The following is a 14,552-nucleotide window of genomic DNA, read 5'->3' as shown; positions in this document are numbered from 1 at the left end:
TTAGTAATAAAATAATGCATGTAATTCAATGATGTTTTAACAATGTTTTCATGAATGTGGTTTACAAGTTATAAATAAGAGTCCCCTGAAAAGTTTGTTAGTTGTAATTTTAAGCACTTGGTCTCATGAGGTAACAGCTTGAATGATTTTCATTCCAGGCTACTTCTCTTGAAAAATACATAAAATATAGCACAGTAGCCGAAGAGATGGCTCTGCAGCTAGAGTGATGGCTGTTCTTACAGAGGACCTGATTTCAGTGTGGATGCACCTGTCTGGCAGCTCACAACTCCAGCTGCAGGGGATTTGATAGCTTCTGCTGCTCTCTATGGGCGCTGTAATCAGAGTACAGACACATAATTGAAAATGGCAGAAATGTAAAAATAAGTAAAGTGTGGTAGGGAATTTTTTACAGAAAGATCATTTGAGATTTTGGGACGTAGTATCTTTGTTTATCTGCACCAAAAATGATATATCACTTTTATTTTAAGAATAGTTTTTGAAAATAAGTAAGTAATCCAACACAATTTTGATTTAGGACATCTAGAGATGGTGCGATTTCTTTTGGAAGCAGGCGCTGATCAAGAACATAAGACAGATGAAATGCACACTGCTCTAATGGAGGCTTGCATGGTAAGATGGATAAAATGCACATACAAAGTAGATTTTATTTCTAGTGGGAGTGGGAGAGCTACTGGGAAGTAAATAGCCTTTCTTGTTTTGCAAAAACTCTATTTTGTCTTACTTTATTGTGGAACAGAATCTCAGCTGAACTGTTATTTTTAAGCTGTACTTGGTGATCACATGTAATTCAAGCATTTAGGAAGTTGAAACAGGAAGATTGCTGCTATTTTGAGGCAAGATTGGACTATGTAGTTGAGTACCAGCTCAACCAAGGTTCTGTCAAAATATAAAGAACTGCCAGACAAGATTTCTGCCTTTAATCCCAGCAGTAAGAAGTCAGAAACCAGTGGGTCTGTATCAGTATCGTCTACATAGTGAGTTTCAGGACAGCCTGAATTATGTAAAGAGGACCAAAAAAGCAAGTGTATATATACATGCATGTGTGTATACACACATCTTTGAAAGCAAAATATAAAAATCTATTGTATATAGTTTGTCTTTGAAATTTTAATTGTTAATACTCTTAAAATATTTTTGCATCTTAAATTTATTTTCTTCACAAAAGAGATGTATCTAAAAAAAAAACTATAGGAAGATTTATGAGAAATGTTATACAGTTGTCATGTAGTACTTGAATTATATATTGCTTTTTTATTTTCAGCCCTGTGTTTGCTTTAATGAATTTCTCTTTTTCGCATGTATAAATTTCGTTGGAGCTTTTGAGTTCCTTGTCTGGTGTTCTTATAAGGATCATATGAGACCAACAGACAGCAACAATATTGATGTTTTCAGTAATCTCTCTGATAAGGAAATTCAGTCACTGTTACTACCTTATACCACAAAAATACCTGGTATTTAGACAAAGAGGAATTTTTCTGTAAATACATATACTAAAAAAAAATCACAAATATTTGGGCATGAATTTCTGATACTCAGTCTCGATAAATAATATAGTTAGATAGGTAGGTAGGTAGCAAGCATAGACAGACAGATGGATGGGAGGGTGGATGGATGGATGGATAGATGGACTTGTAATCCCAGTTATTAGTCACATTAAATAATAATGGGTGGGTGTTCGGGCAGATGGATGTGATCAAAAGGTGCATGAATAGGAGCCAAGCATTTGGAGAGTTCGCTAAAAACTTGAAGCTCTGAATTTATGGGAAGCATTTCAAAACTGCTAAAATAGTAATGTTACTTGGAAATAAGACATTAGAGGGCTCAGATATGTCTTGTTCTTAGGTCTGGGTGGATATGACTTTTAGAGCAAGGTTTGAGGAAGTATATGAAGGATTAAAAGAAACTAGTTACTGAAAGGAAAACAGCGGAAAGGAAATTCTCAAGTAGTTGCCAGTAATAAGCTACCTTCTTTTCTTTTCACTTGTGTTTAAATAATGAACAACAAAGGAATCCTCATGTGCACATTGCATTTGCTTGTTTAACACATGGTACATTGTATTCTACGGTGTTTGAGATGCTGTTTTCTGCCTGCCTAATCAATAGTTTTTTGCTCATTCTTAAGATCTTATGAAAAATTTGCTTTTCCTTATCTGAGCTTTGTTACTAATCAGTTAATTGTCCAACATGCTCTGCAGGCTCTCTGTGGCCTTAGTTTTGTCTTAGTTCATGTACTTGCCATTATTTTCTTGATGGTTGGTAAGCACTTCTTGGTTACAGGCATCCTTCTTCTCTATTTTCTTTAAATCCCCAAGCTCCTAGTTTTTAGTTCTGTATGAAAGAAGGGTACTGGCAACACATCATTTAATTACTGAAGTGTCAGATGTTGATTTATTCTTTTGTGAGTGAACATCAACAAACTTTAATGTATGGTAATTGAGAAGTTTTTAAATTTGAAGGTTTTTTTTTTTTTTTTTTTTTTTTTAAATGGTGCTGACTTAATTTCATTTTTAATTGCTTATAAATAGGATGGCCATGTTGAAGTAGCTAGGTTGCTCCTGGACAGTGGTGCTCAGGTGAACATGCCGGCTGATTCATTTGAGTCACCATTGACTTTGGCTGCATGTGGAGGACATGTGGAGCTTGCAGCCTTACTTATTGAAAGAGGAGCTAGCCTGGAAGAGGTCAATGATGAAGGTTATACTCCTTTGATGGAGGCAGCTCGTGAAGGACATGAAGAAATGGTTGCATTACTTCTTGGCCAAGGTAAGCACATGTAGCAAATACTAAAGACCAAATCTAAAGAACACAAGTCTATGTTAGTGTTGAATTTCTTTGCTGCCAAACTTCTACTTTGTCTGCTGTAAAATGACTCACATACCCCGTTTAAACAAATGAAGTAGAACTTTCTTCAGTGTAGAACTTCCAATTTTGTGCGCTATGAGAAAATAAAAGAACAAAAATCAAGTTCATATTGACTTTTTCTTAAGGTAATGTGAGGTATAGTTTTTGAAGCCTAATGTAATGAGGGAATTCTTTAGAGGTAGAACACGTACCTATAGGGAAGTGTGTGATAGAAGCAGTGCCCGATGGAGAAGCATGGGAAACACTGCTGTGAAGGTTATGCCATGAAATGTACAGCAGGCCAGATGAGGATTACACACTGTAATCACAGTGATAGGTGGCTGAGACCAGCCAGGGCTTATATGGCGACACTATCTAGGAAAAACAAAGCACAGAAAACCAACAGGTACATCAGAAACTGTTTCTCACACCAGAGGGATCTTCTGGAAAAAGAGAGATGGTCTAGTAGTTTAAATATCTTACATTTAGATGATAATTTCCTATTGAATTTTTTTTTCATCCAAAAGTATTTTTTTTTAACATTGTAAAATCTGATCCATTTAATACAAGGGGCACATTTCTTGTCTTTATGTATAGGTTCTTTTGACTAGAACTCTAAGGTACAGATTTTTGAAAAGTGGGTTCTTTTTAAAAGTGAGTCATTTACACTGGGTGGTAATTTTGTTACTTTAGTCAGTTTTGTTTCTGTGGGGGTGGTGCAGGAAGCTTCTACAACAGTGCTTGTCATATGGTGCTAATTAAAATCAACTCTGGTGTGGTGAGAGTAATGATGGTAATGGTGTTGCCTATGGTAATTCAATTAAGAGAATTAACCTCAGCTTGTGCAGCTTTATGTAAAATGATGCTGAAAATAAAACCAACATAAGGCCTTAGGAATATGTTGCTCGGGGGTATAGTACACTCAGTGTTCTCAAGGACTTGTTCCCCACCCCCCAACAGCTCACACTTACCTAATATGGCAGGCCATGGGTTCATTCTCCAACACTGCTTCTCTAAATTCAAATTATGTATATAAATGTACCTTCACAGTCTGTACTTTGAATATTGTCCAGGAAATCGTAATGGCTTAATAAATGTTAGCTACTGTAACTGATTGACGTTGTATCGATACTGTAATTAATAAAGTATCTTTATCACCTACCCTCTTTATGGGAGGGAATTTCGGTAATGTTATGACTCCTTTTAGTTATTACTGGTACTTTTTAAAACAGATATAACAACTACATTTATTCAACACAGACTCAATGAATGTACATTTTGTTTTTATTTTTTTATTGCCAAGAGTAGGGAAGAGAGATCTTTATTTTTTTAGATATATTTCATTAGAAAACAGTTATGTTTTGTTTTTATCTGAGTAAATACATGAACTTCCTTTAAGCAGAATCTTTATTTTAGGAGCAAATATCAATGCACAGACAGAAGAAACTCAAGAAACTGCCTTGACCCTGGCTTGCTGTGGAGGCTTTCTGGAAGTGGCAGACTTTCTGATTAAGGCTGGGGCTGATATAGAACTAGGATGTTCTACTCCTTTGATGGAAGCTGCTCAAGAAGGTCACTTGGAGTTAGTGAAATACTTACTAGCTGCAGGTATGCTTTTTGTTTTCAATTTGGGAATATATTGTATGATGTAAATAAGTATCACAGCATCCAAATATGTTTTAGGTTGTTATGGTAGGCTTGGGGACCAAATTTGGGTGGTCAGGCTTTGGCAGCAAGTGGTGTTACTAGCTGAGCCATTTCTTGCAGATTTCCCTCACACCCTCTATTAAAAACATGGATATGGATATTCTGTCTGATTTAGGAGATGGGGACTATCATGAAGAAATAGGCTTATGTTCATTTAAAAAAAGGTTGTAAGTAATCATATGTAACTGTTGCAGGAGCTAATGTTCATGCAACGACAGCAACAGGAGACACAGCTTTAACATATGCCTGTGAAAATGGCCATACGGATGTAGCAGACGTCTTACTCCAGGCAGGTGCAGATCTGGTAAGCTTTGTCCCTTAAATCTTCGTCTGTAAAATAAGAAAAGAGTTAAGGCATTGTAGCACATTCCTATGTACTCAGAGGCTAAAGCAGGAAGATGCATAAACCTTTAAGCCAAGGCTGCCTGAATTCAAGGTTTCCCTGCAGTACATGGTAAACCCCCCCCCCCAATCAAACAGAGCCAAGAAATCAGTTCAAAGGCATAGTTCTCCTAACTCTGTTAGCTTTTCCCTTATTATTTAAATGTACTCAGTCAGGGTATTTTGGTTTTTGTTTGTTTTTACATATTATTTAGTCTTTAGTCTTTGTTCCTATTTTTATAGTATTATTCATTTCACTAATCTCATTTCTGTTTATGCAGAAAGTTTTTCTGCTAGGGATAGTTCTACAACTTAATTTTCCTTAGTTGTTTATTTAAGGCAAATGTGACATAAGCATTTCTTTGTAGGTTGGGGAAAAAATTGACTGTATATAAAGCACCATAAAGTGTTGAAAAAGAAACATTAGTATTTGTATACATAGATTACTTAGGGAGGTAAAATATATTGTAAGTTCATTCAGTGCAGGTTATTAAGAAATGTCATAGGGAATGAACAGAAAGTAATAAAAGGTTAGAAGGTGTAGCTAGTTATTTGATGTAGTTACTGTCTGCATGGGGTTTGGAAAAGGAGGCCTGGAAATGGTGTGACAAAAGAAATGCATAATTGGAAAAAAAAATTGTCAGAGTAAGTCTTAGAGCTTAGAAGTTGTCAAGTTCTTTTGTGTGAAGGAAAAGCTATTCTCACTGGAGCACTTAGGATTTCAAATGGAACCTCAATTCCACAGGGAGTTTAAGACTAGACTTCACTACATGAGACTCTATTTTAAGATAGAGTGATAAAGTACTATGTGTTTGAGATTATAATCGAGCATTCAAAAGACTAAAGTAGGAGTTTCATATCCAGTGCATACCTGAGATATGGAAGTAGGTTGACCATCTACTTCCTGGTATCTAGGATTACAGATGTGTGTAATCACCAACTTTAGGCTTCAAATTATTACAGTAGCACACATCTTTATTTATACATATGTGTGCATATATGTATGTATGTATGTATGTACGTATGTATGTGGCATATGTTCAAAAGTAAGTCCACTTTTCCTTTTGATTTTCATGAAAAGAGTAGTTGAGTATTCACTTTAGTTATCAACTGTATTTTGGTTTGGTTTTTATGCTTTTGTTTTAAAACAGGAACATGAATCAGAAGGTGGTAGAACTCCTTTAATGAAAGCTGCAAGAGCGGGTCATGTTTGCACAGTCCAGTTCTTAATTAGCAAAGGTAAACTTCTATAGAGGGATTCTGTGTGAACTATCTACCTGTATGTATGCTAAGGCATATTGACATTGGAAGGCTAAAGAACATCTTGTGGTTGTTACATCTCATGGAAAAGGATGCTCTTCACATTAGTAATAAACTTCTCATCATATATAATGATTGTGAACTACTATAACACCAAATAGCCCCTCTTTTTTGAGACAGGGTTTTGGAACACATGTAGCTTTTGCTGTCCTTGAACTCGCTCTCTGTAGACCAGCCCTCGAACTCTCTGAGGGGAAAGCTTACCAGGTCTTTCTTCTCACTTAATACAGAAAGATGAGAGAAAAGCATTGCTAGGTCTTTTTATTCCTTGTGAGTTTTTAATGTATTTAGCCCATAGAATACTGTGTTTGTCATTTTTAAAATAGATTTTATTTCTGTATATTAAAATTATATGTATATGTGGTTTTGCCTGTGGTTTATATTCACGAGTGCAGTGCCCACAGCTGCCAGAAGAGGGCATGAGGTATAGGTGAGAAGCCTGTTGTGTGGGCTGGGAAGCAAATTTGGGTTCCCCAGAAGAGGCTTAAGTACTCTTAACCATTGAGTGAGCCACTTTGTTTTCTGTCCCTGTATTTTACTTTTTTAATATGGTAATTGCCTTTGGTATGACACAACCTTGTATTATCTTTACTTGCCCATATTAAAATATTTATGAGAGAAATATATTTTCATGGGATTTGCTTCAGAATAATTTTGTATAGGAGAGAAAAGAAAGTTTTTGAAACACAAGAGGCTGTTTATAATCAATGAAGCTGGGTAATGAATGTGTGAGGTTTCATTGCCCCATTTTCTTTAGTCTTTATGATTATCTCCTTTTTCATAGTCCTCAGCCTGTAAAATGAGTCAGTGGATATCAGGGGGGAAAGGTATTTCTGCTGAGTCAGATGACCTGATTTTGAAGCTTGGAACCCACATGCATGAAAGAGAAAATCAACTTCTACGAGATGTCCTGCTTCCACACGCACACCGTGTTACATGTCCACTGCTATAAATATGCTTGCAAGCATAAACACTAAGTAATCTAACATCTTACCAGTTGGTGCTGAAAGACTGCATCAGTGGTTAAGAGCACTTGCAGTTAAGTTTCTAGCACACACATGAAGTAGCTCACAACTTCCTGTACCTCTAGCTTCAGGGGGTACCAATGTCCTCTGTAAGCACATGGGGCACATAATCACACATAGGCACACATATATACATGTACATATAAGGAATAAAACTTTTTTTTACCATTCTACTAATGTGTTCTCCCCCCACCCCCACCCCCATTTTTGTTTTAGGAGCAAATGTGAATCGAACCACAGCTAATAATGACCATACTGTACTGTCCCTGGCTTGTGCAGGAGGTCATTTGGCAGTGGTAGAACTACTTTTGGCTCATGGGGCAGACCCTACTCACCGTTTAAAAGTAGGTAACTAAAGTGTTTAAGGCAGCATTATGAATACTTCTTCATCTTGAACATCATAAAATTTTCATGTATAAGTTATACCTTTAATGACATTCTGAGTATTAAGTTACCTGGTGTTAATACAAAAAGAAGTGTTGTGTATTAGATATCTTAGAGACCTATTATCTGAGACCTAACTGCTTTCTTGTGTGCTTATTTCACTTCTGTATTCATTCTTCTAGGATGGCTCGACCATGTTGATAGAAGCAGCAAAGGGTGGCCATACGAGTGTTGTTTGCTATCTTTTAGATTATCCCAATAATCTACTTGCAGCCCCTCCGCCAGACGTCACTCAGCTAACTCCCCCAGCCCATGATTTAAATAGGGTAAGATTCAAAACTAAAGCACCGCATATTTCCTTTTCATTTAAATACTTTTCATATAAACTCTTATTTGTTTTTAAACATTCTTTGTATAATTATGCCAAGGCGAATGTATAGTATAACATTTTATTTTTAGAATGGTAGAATTATGTTTTCCTTTTTAAATTATGATCGGGAATAACAATTGAATTCATAGTCACTTTTTAAAAATCAAAGAATGTTAAGGAAAGTAATTTGTAAATATGTCATTGTCTGAAATGGATATTACATTCTTAACAGTTCTGCAGTTTATTAGCATGATAATAGATTGAACACTAAAGAATGCCTATCATCTTTTTTCCTTAGGCACCTCGAGTACCAGTTCAAGCACTGCCCATGGTTGTCCCACCTCAGGAGCCTGACAAACCACCTGCCAACGTTGCTGCTACTCTTCCTGTTAGGAGTAAAGGTCAGTTATACTTCCAAAGATTGTTTCTTACATGTCCAGGTGAAATAAAAGAATAACCAGCCCTTACTCTTCAATAACAATGCAGTTACTAAGTCGGAATCAGTAATGTTTTTCAGGTGAAAGTAAGAAAATAAAAGCTAGCACTTAAAAATTATTTTCACCAACGAGGAAGTTTCTAAGTTGGTATCATTAATGTCTTTTGTTTGTTGTTTGTTTTAAACCAATGAGAAAAAAACAAGTTTCTGGGAGGGAAAATAGGTGCTAAGAGGAACTCAGAAGAGATTCAGAGGCTCTTTTTGATGGAGTTCTGACTACTGACTAAACCTAACTCTTTGTAGTGACATGAGGCAGTAAAGATTAAGAAGTTGGATCAAATATTAAAATTCAATGTAAAAAACTGGTTTAACATAGATTTATATCTTGGATACTTTTTCCTCAGCCTAATATTCAAAGATATGTAAGATACATATTCACTATATCTTAGAATACCAAGGTCCATTTTTTTTTGACTTGTGTATGTCATACCATGCCTATTCTTAAGTATATCTCCAACTACCAGTTTCAGTCAGTTTTTCCTTTGAAAAGTTTTACATGAAGAAACTGTGATTTTTTTTTTTTAATTTTAATTTTTATTTTTTTTGCATCGTGGTTTTGGCTACCTGTATTCTTTTACCAACAAGTATGCTATGCATTCCCAGCAGCTCTTTTAGGTCACCTACCAGCAGCCTGTTGTCTTGGCATTCTTTTCGGTTGGTTTAAACCTGTTAGCCAGACCAGTCTGTTTTCCTGGCTGTCAGATGGTAACAGAGGATGGCATAGTCCAGCATCTTTTCTTCCAGGGACACTAAATCCCAGTTCTCTATTGGCTAGGAAGCTGTGTGAATATGCGAATTTCTATCTCTTTCCTTTGTCAGTCTTTAAAGATTTTAGGTTCCAACGAAGACATATATTTTAGTTGGATTTTAATTTCTTGGTACATCTCAGTGGTTTGGGTTCTCTTTGTGTGTATGTGTGTGTGTTTATAAAAGGCACAGATGTTTTATTAAGTGTGGAAAATCATTTCTCTGATCTTATGATGAGTTTCTACATTCTGACCATATGAAATACTACACGTAGCCTTAGACTTGACGTAAACTGCACCACTTAGGTGTCACAGCTTACATCCCTCTAGTGTCTAATTGTAGCCTCGTGGTATTTATAAAATTCTGAACTTTACTTCCAGATGTTACTCTATGCACATAAAATACATACATTCTATATTTATGATAGAGAAGGTGGACTTGTGTTTAACTACTTAACAGTACATTTCACCTTCATGGATATGGTAGCTTGGTGCATAACTGTTGGCACTAACCCTCCCAACAGTAACTCTGTAATGAGGATGCCGTTCACGTGCACTTCTGAGGGGGTTTCTTTTTCACACAGCTGCTTCTAAACAAAAGTCCAACAGCCATTTGCCAGCAAACAGCCAGGATGTACAGGGTTACATCACCAATCAGTCTCCAGAGAGCATTGTAGAAGAGGCTCAGGGAAAGTTAACAGAACTGGAACAGAGGATAAAAGAAGCCATAGAAAAAAATGCACAGCTGCAGTCCTTGGAGCTGGCTCATGCTGACCAACTCACCAAGGAGAAGATCGAGGAGCTGAATAAAACGAGGGAGGAACAAATTCAGAAGAAACAAAAGATTCTGGAGGAACTGCAGAAAGTAGAGCGAGAGCTACAACTGAAAACTCAGCAGCAGCTTAAAAAGCAGTATCTAGAAGTTAAAGCTCAACGAATTCAGCTTCAGCAGCAGCAGCAGCAGTCTTGCCAGCATCTGGGACTACTCACTTCTGTTGGGGTTGGAGAGCAGCTTTCCGAGGGAGACTATGCACGGTTCCAGCAAGTGGATCCTGTTTTGCTTAAAGATGAACCCCAGCAGACTGCTGCTCAGATGGGGTTTGCACCAATCCAGCCTCTGGCGATGCCTCAAGCTTTGCCTCTGGCAACGGGTCCCTTGCCTCCAGGGTCCATCGCAAATCTTACAGAACTTCAAGGAGTGATAGTTGGACAGCCAGTACTGGGCCAAGCACAGTTGGCAGGGCTGGGGCAAGGAATTCTCACTGAAACACAACAAGGGTTAATGGTAGCCAGCCCTGCTCAGACCCTCAATGACACGCTGGATGACATCATGGCAGGTGGGTTTATATTGTTACGAGCAGGTATCAAATATGATTTGCTTAAGGCGAGTAAGAGTGTGCCAGCATTTTTTTTCTTTTTCTTTTTTTCTTTTTTTTTCCTTTTTTTTTTTTGCTCAATACTCAACTTGAGAAGTATTTTTGGACTCTTGACCCATTGTGTCTTTAGAAAAACTACGTTAAATAGTTCTCAGATGGCTACAGGTCAAATTAAAAATTAGCTCACACACTATAAATGAATGAATCTGTCTTACTCAGTAGGCTGGGAATCTGTTTTTCAGTAGTGGGTTGAATCTTGGCTTTTAACTTTTGGTTTTGTTTTCCACTTTAAGTTCAGTACACTGGGGTTGGGTTTGGCATTTTTCGCTTCTGTATTCACACCAGTAAAAGGGAAATTTGATAAAAATTGAGGTACAAAGGTAGTAGGGCATATTAGGAAGTCTATTTGTGATTGAATAAAAACCCAAAACTTTTATACTAATGTACCAAGGTTCATGGTGGCTATTTAAAGACAAGCAAACAACAATCAAAACAGACACTTTGACAACATAAATAAAGTATAAACCAAGTAGAGTCTGAATTTTACTGTATGTCAGTAATTTTTATCCCCTGTGAATGTTAATGTATAGTCTGTTTCTGACTGTATTATGGGAAGGTATTTTCCCCTAAAGAAATGGTAAATGACATATGTGTAGCCAGTAAGATTTTATTCTATTTTAACAAGGACTGCAACTTAAGAAGAGTGTTAATATTGCTTATCTGGGACTAATTTTGTAAATTGTTTAACAGAGTAGAATAAGATTTCATAAGGTTATAGGTAATAAGAATGCTCTGTTAACTGAAATAAGTTTTCTTTAGGAAGAAAACTTGATAAGAAAGGGAGGAATAAATAGTAAATAGTTGTTGAATTTTGATAAGTTTTTCTGATATCTTCCCATTTTTAAAATTTCATTTGTTTTTACTTAGGTTGTTCAGCATTTCTACTTTTAAAACTCTGAGAAACATTTATTATGATGGAGTCATTAATGTAAGGTTCCTTTCTTGAAAGAAAATATGTTGTGTAGTGTTTAGATGTTTAGATTGAGATAACATTAAGAAACTGAGAAAAACAAGTAATGAAGGTTATGCATTTCAAAAGCTGTTATTTTTAATTTTCTTAGCAATATGTAGTATGAAAATCTCTGTTAGGGGCTGGAGAGATGGCTCAGTGGTTAAGAGCACTGACTGCTCTTTCAGAGGTCCTAAGTTCAAATCCAGCTCACAATCATTCATAATGAGATCTGACGCCCTCTTCTGGTGTGTCTGAAGACCGCTACAGTGTACTTAGATACTATAATAAATACATTTTGAAAAAAAGAAAATCTGTTAATCTTAAGAGTAAAATAAACTACACCAGTGATTGCTAGTAGTGACATAATAAGAATTGTAACAATCTTAATATTCATCAGTATAAGATTTTCCAAAACTTAAAGCCCTGTAAATCATCTCTAACTAGTTATGGTTAGATATCTAATAAACTTTAAAGACTTTAACATTGGATGACAATGCATAATAGCATAAATCCAAAATTAATACTATGTCCATTAAATTAGCTTGTAATTCCTTATTATCTCAGGTTACCAAAGGGTTTTAGAGTTAAGTGTTACTTACTGATGAAATGAAGACCTGGTCGTTCTACACCAATGACTGTTGGAGATTTGTTTTTAATGTGCTATCAGAGTTTACCTGATGTCCATGGGCTGTTGTAAAATTTTTAATTCTGATAATTATCAGATGTTTGTAAAGCAGCATTTTCTATTGATTCATTTATTCCCAAAATTTCTGTCTGTGTGTTCAAGATTTTTCCTTTAAAAAGTTGTGGCTTTTTTTGTTTTTTTTGTTTGTTTGTTTGTTTGTTTTGTTTTGTTGATTTTTTTTTTAACTTGAATGAAAATATGATTTTAGGGTTAGGGCAAATTTGCTATTTTCTAAAAAGGCTACTGTTGTATCATGCTCATCTGTGTGGGTAAAGAGAAGTGCCTAGCAGAGAAAGAACAGAATTAATCTTACTGTCTGCCTGCAGATCATTCCTACCTAGTATCTCATTCATATTCACATGCTTTGCACACACACTTGTGCACTCTTACACATCCCCTTTCTGTATTCTGATTGTTTGAACAACTTCTGATCATATTTGTCCTTTGAGTTGACTAAGGATCCTTTTCACCTCTTATGTTGGGCTTTTTGTGTAATGCAGCCTGAATTGGGCTTCTTCCCTCAGCACTGTCCCCTAATTCCTTAGGTCTCATTTGTTAGGTTTCTCCTAGGACTCTCTCCTTTCTTCCCTGTACTTAGCTGGCTAAGTCTTCAACCTGTCTTATTCTCCATACTCACAAAGCAAAACTGGTACTTGTTTAACTTTCCCCTAAAACATGCTTTTGTTTTGTCTATATACTTTTCCAGTCCTACTTTTAACTTTTCAAGCATGTGGTTTTCGTTCTCTAATTTGAATTTTAAAATGTAAAGAAAAGAAAATGGAAAAAAAAACCTTAATACTAGAATTCCTTTAGCTATGTAGATGTTTAAAGCTATTTCTTTTTAATCTATGTAGTACATGGTAGAATGGTGAGCAGTTACTCACTCTTGATAAAGCAGTTTCAGAGGTACTCCAAAGGAAATGGGTTTTTTTTTTTTCTTCAAAACTTTAGATGTGATGGAAAGAACTAATTTGAAACATTAAAAGTATTTTTATTATGTTCTTTAAAATACATTATTCCAGTTGGAATGTTGATTAATTTGCTAATTTTTTAACCCGTTTAAAAATCATAGAATAAAAACTTTGGGAGGACTAAGGATATAGCTAAGTTGGTAGAGCATCCATCTATACCCTGGGTTTGATCCCCCAGACTCAATAAAATCAGCTGTAGTGGAGCAGTTTTGCAGTCCTGGTACAGAGGAGGTGGAGGCAGCAGTTGTGGATGTTCAGGGTCATTTTTAGCCATTTCTTCTTTTTGAAAGCCCGTCCAAAAGAAACATGTAAGCTCTATTTTAAGAGCTGTATATGATTTTGAAATTCATATATAGGATAAAAACTTTCAATGAAATTATTTGATCCTTAAATCTGTGCGGTGGCTCCTGCCTGTAATACTAGCAATCTTGAGGTAGATTCAGATCAGTATTGCAAGACTGACAATAAATAAGACATTACTGAACAGTTTCAGAGTCGTTAGATAATCAGTAGTACATGCTCCTTTCTCTTGGTCTGGTTCCTTAATGATTAAAGTGTTATGTTTGGTTTTTTTTGTTCTTTGTTTTTCTTTTGACCTTTAAGTGGACTAAAAATGTATGATTATAGAGTGTGTGTTGCTATTATGTACAGTGTATGTTTGTGCCTGACCTAAGGATTTTGTGTAAAGTAGATTTCTTAATGGATAGTCATGTTTATAACTGTTGGAAGATCAATTTCAGTATTATTCGTGGCAAGATAAGTTCTTTTTGCCTGGTTTCAGATTCAGCTGTGAAACATAATTGTTTTCTGTCTGTAGCCAACAATATTTGGGAAACAAACATCTACACTCTATTCAGAGATTACTGTCCAAACTTAATATTAATGCAGCAGCATTCTTACTGTGGGTGAAGAGATGTTCTCACATTGACTTCAGAATTGATTTATCTGGAGAATAAAATCCCTTAAGCCAACTTCCAGTCTATCCTATACATCTTTAGCATTCTCCCACCTCAAGTACAAACCTAACTGGCCATTATTTGAATCATATAGTCGGTGAAATAAGATCACACCAGATTTCCTACATAGAAACATCAGAGTCCATACTGGGAGGATGATTGTGTAAAATATATTTATTTCTAGCCTAATCTTAATTTTGTTCTGTCAATGTGATTGTCAGATTGAATGTAAGACACTTTATTCCTCTCAGAACAATTCTA

At 35.9% G+C, this 14,552-nt stretch overlaps 1 protein-coding gene across 1 annotated transcript in view; it reads left to right on the top strand.

Annotated features, from left to right (window-relative positions):
* Ankrd17 (ankyrin repeat domain 17) overlaps positions 1 to 14,552 on the top strand; it is a 144,779-nt gene that overhangs the window by 71,763 nt on the left and 58,464 nt on the right. Inside the window, exons 7-15 of the mRNA XM_029545023.1 lie at positions 536 to 630; positions 2,547 to 2,784; positions 4,279 to 4,470; positions 4,764 to 4,873; positions 6,102 to 6,189; positions 7,512 to 7,639; positions 7,862 to 8,005; positions 8,348 to 8,450; positions 9,876 to 10,628. Of these exons, the coding sequence (XP_029400883.1) occupies positions 536 to 630; positions 2,547 to 2,784; positions 4,279 to 4,470; positions 4,764 to 4,873; positions 6,102 to 6,189; positions 7,512 to 7,639; positions 7,862 to 8,005; positions 8,348 to 8,450; positions 9,876 to 10,628 (1,851 nt within the window). The remainder of the gene's footprint in view (positions 1 to 535; positions 631 to 2,546; positions 2,785 to 4,278; positions 4,471 to 4,763; positions 4,874 to 6,101; positions 6,190 to 7,511; positions 7,640 to 7,861; positions 8,006 to 8,347; positions 8,451 to 9,875; positions 10,629 to 14,552) is intronic.

Source organism: Mus pahari, chromosome 13, assembly GCF_900095145.1.
Source record: "Mus pahari chromosome 13, PAHARI_EIJ_v1.1, whole genome shotgun sequence".
Lineage (NCBI taxonomy): Eukaryota > Metazoa > Chordata > Mammalia > Rodentia > Muridae > Mus > Mus pahari.
The sequence above is the reverse complement of the archived record's forward strand: the minus strand, read 5'-3'. Positions and strand labels throughout refer to the sequence as shown.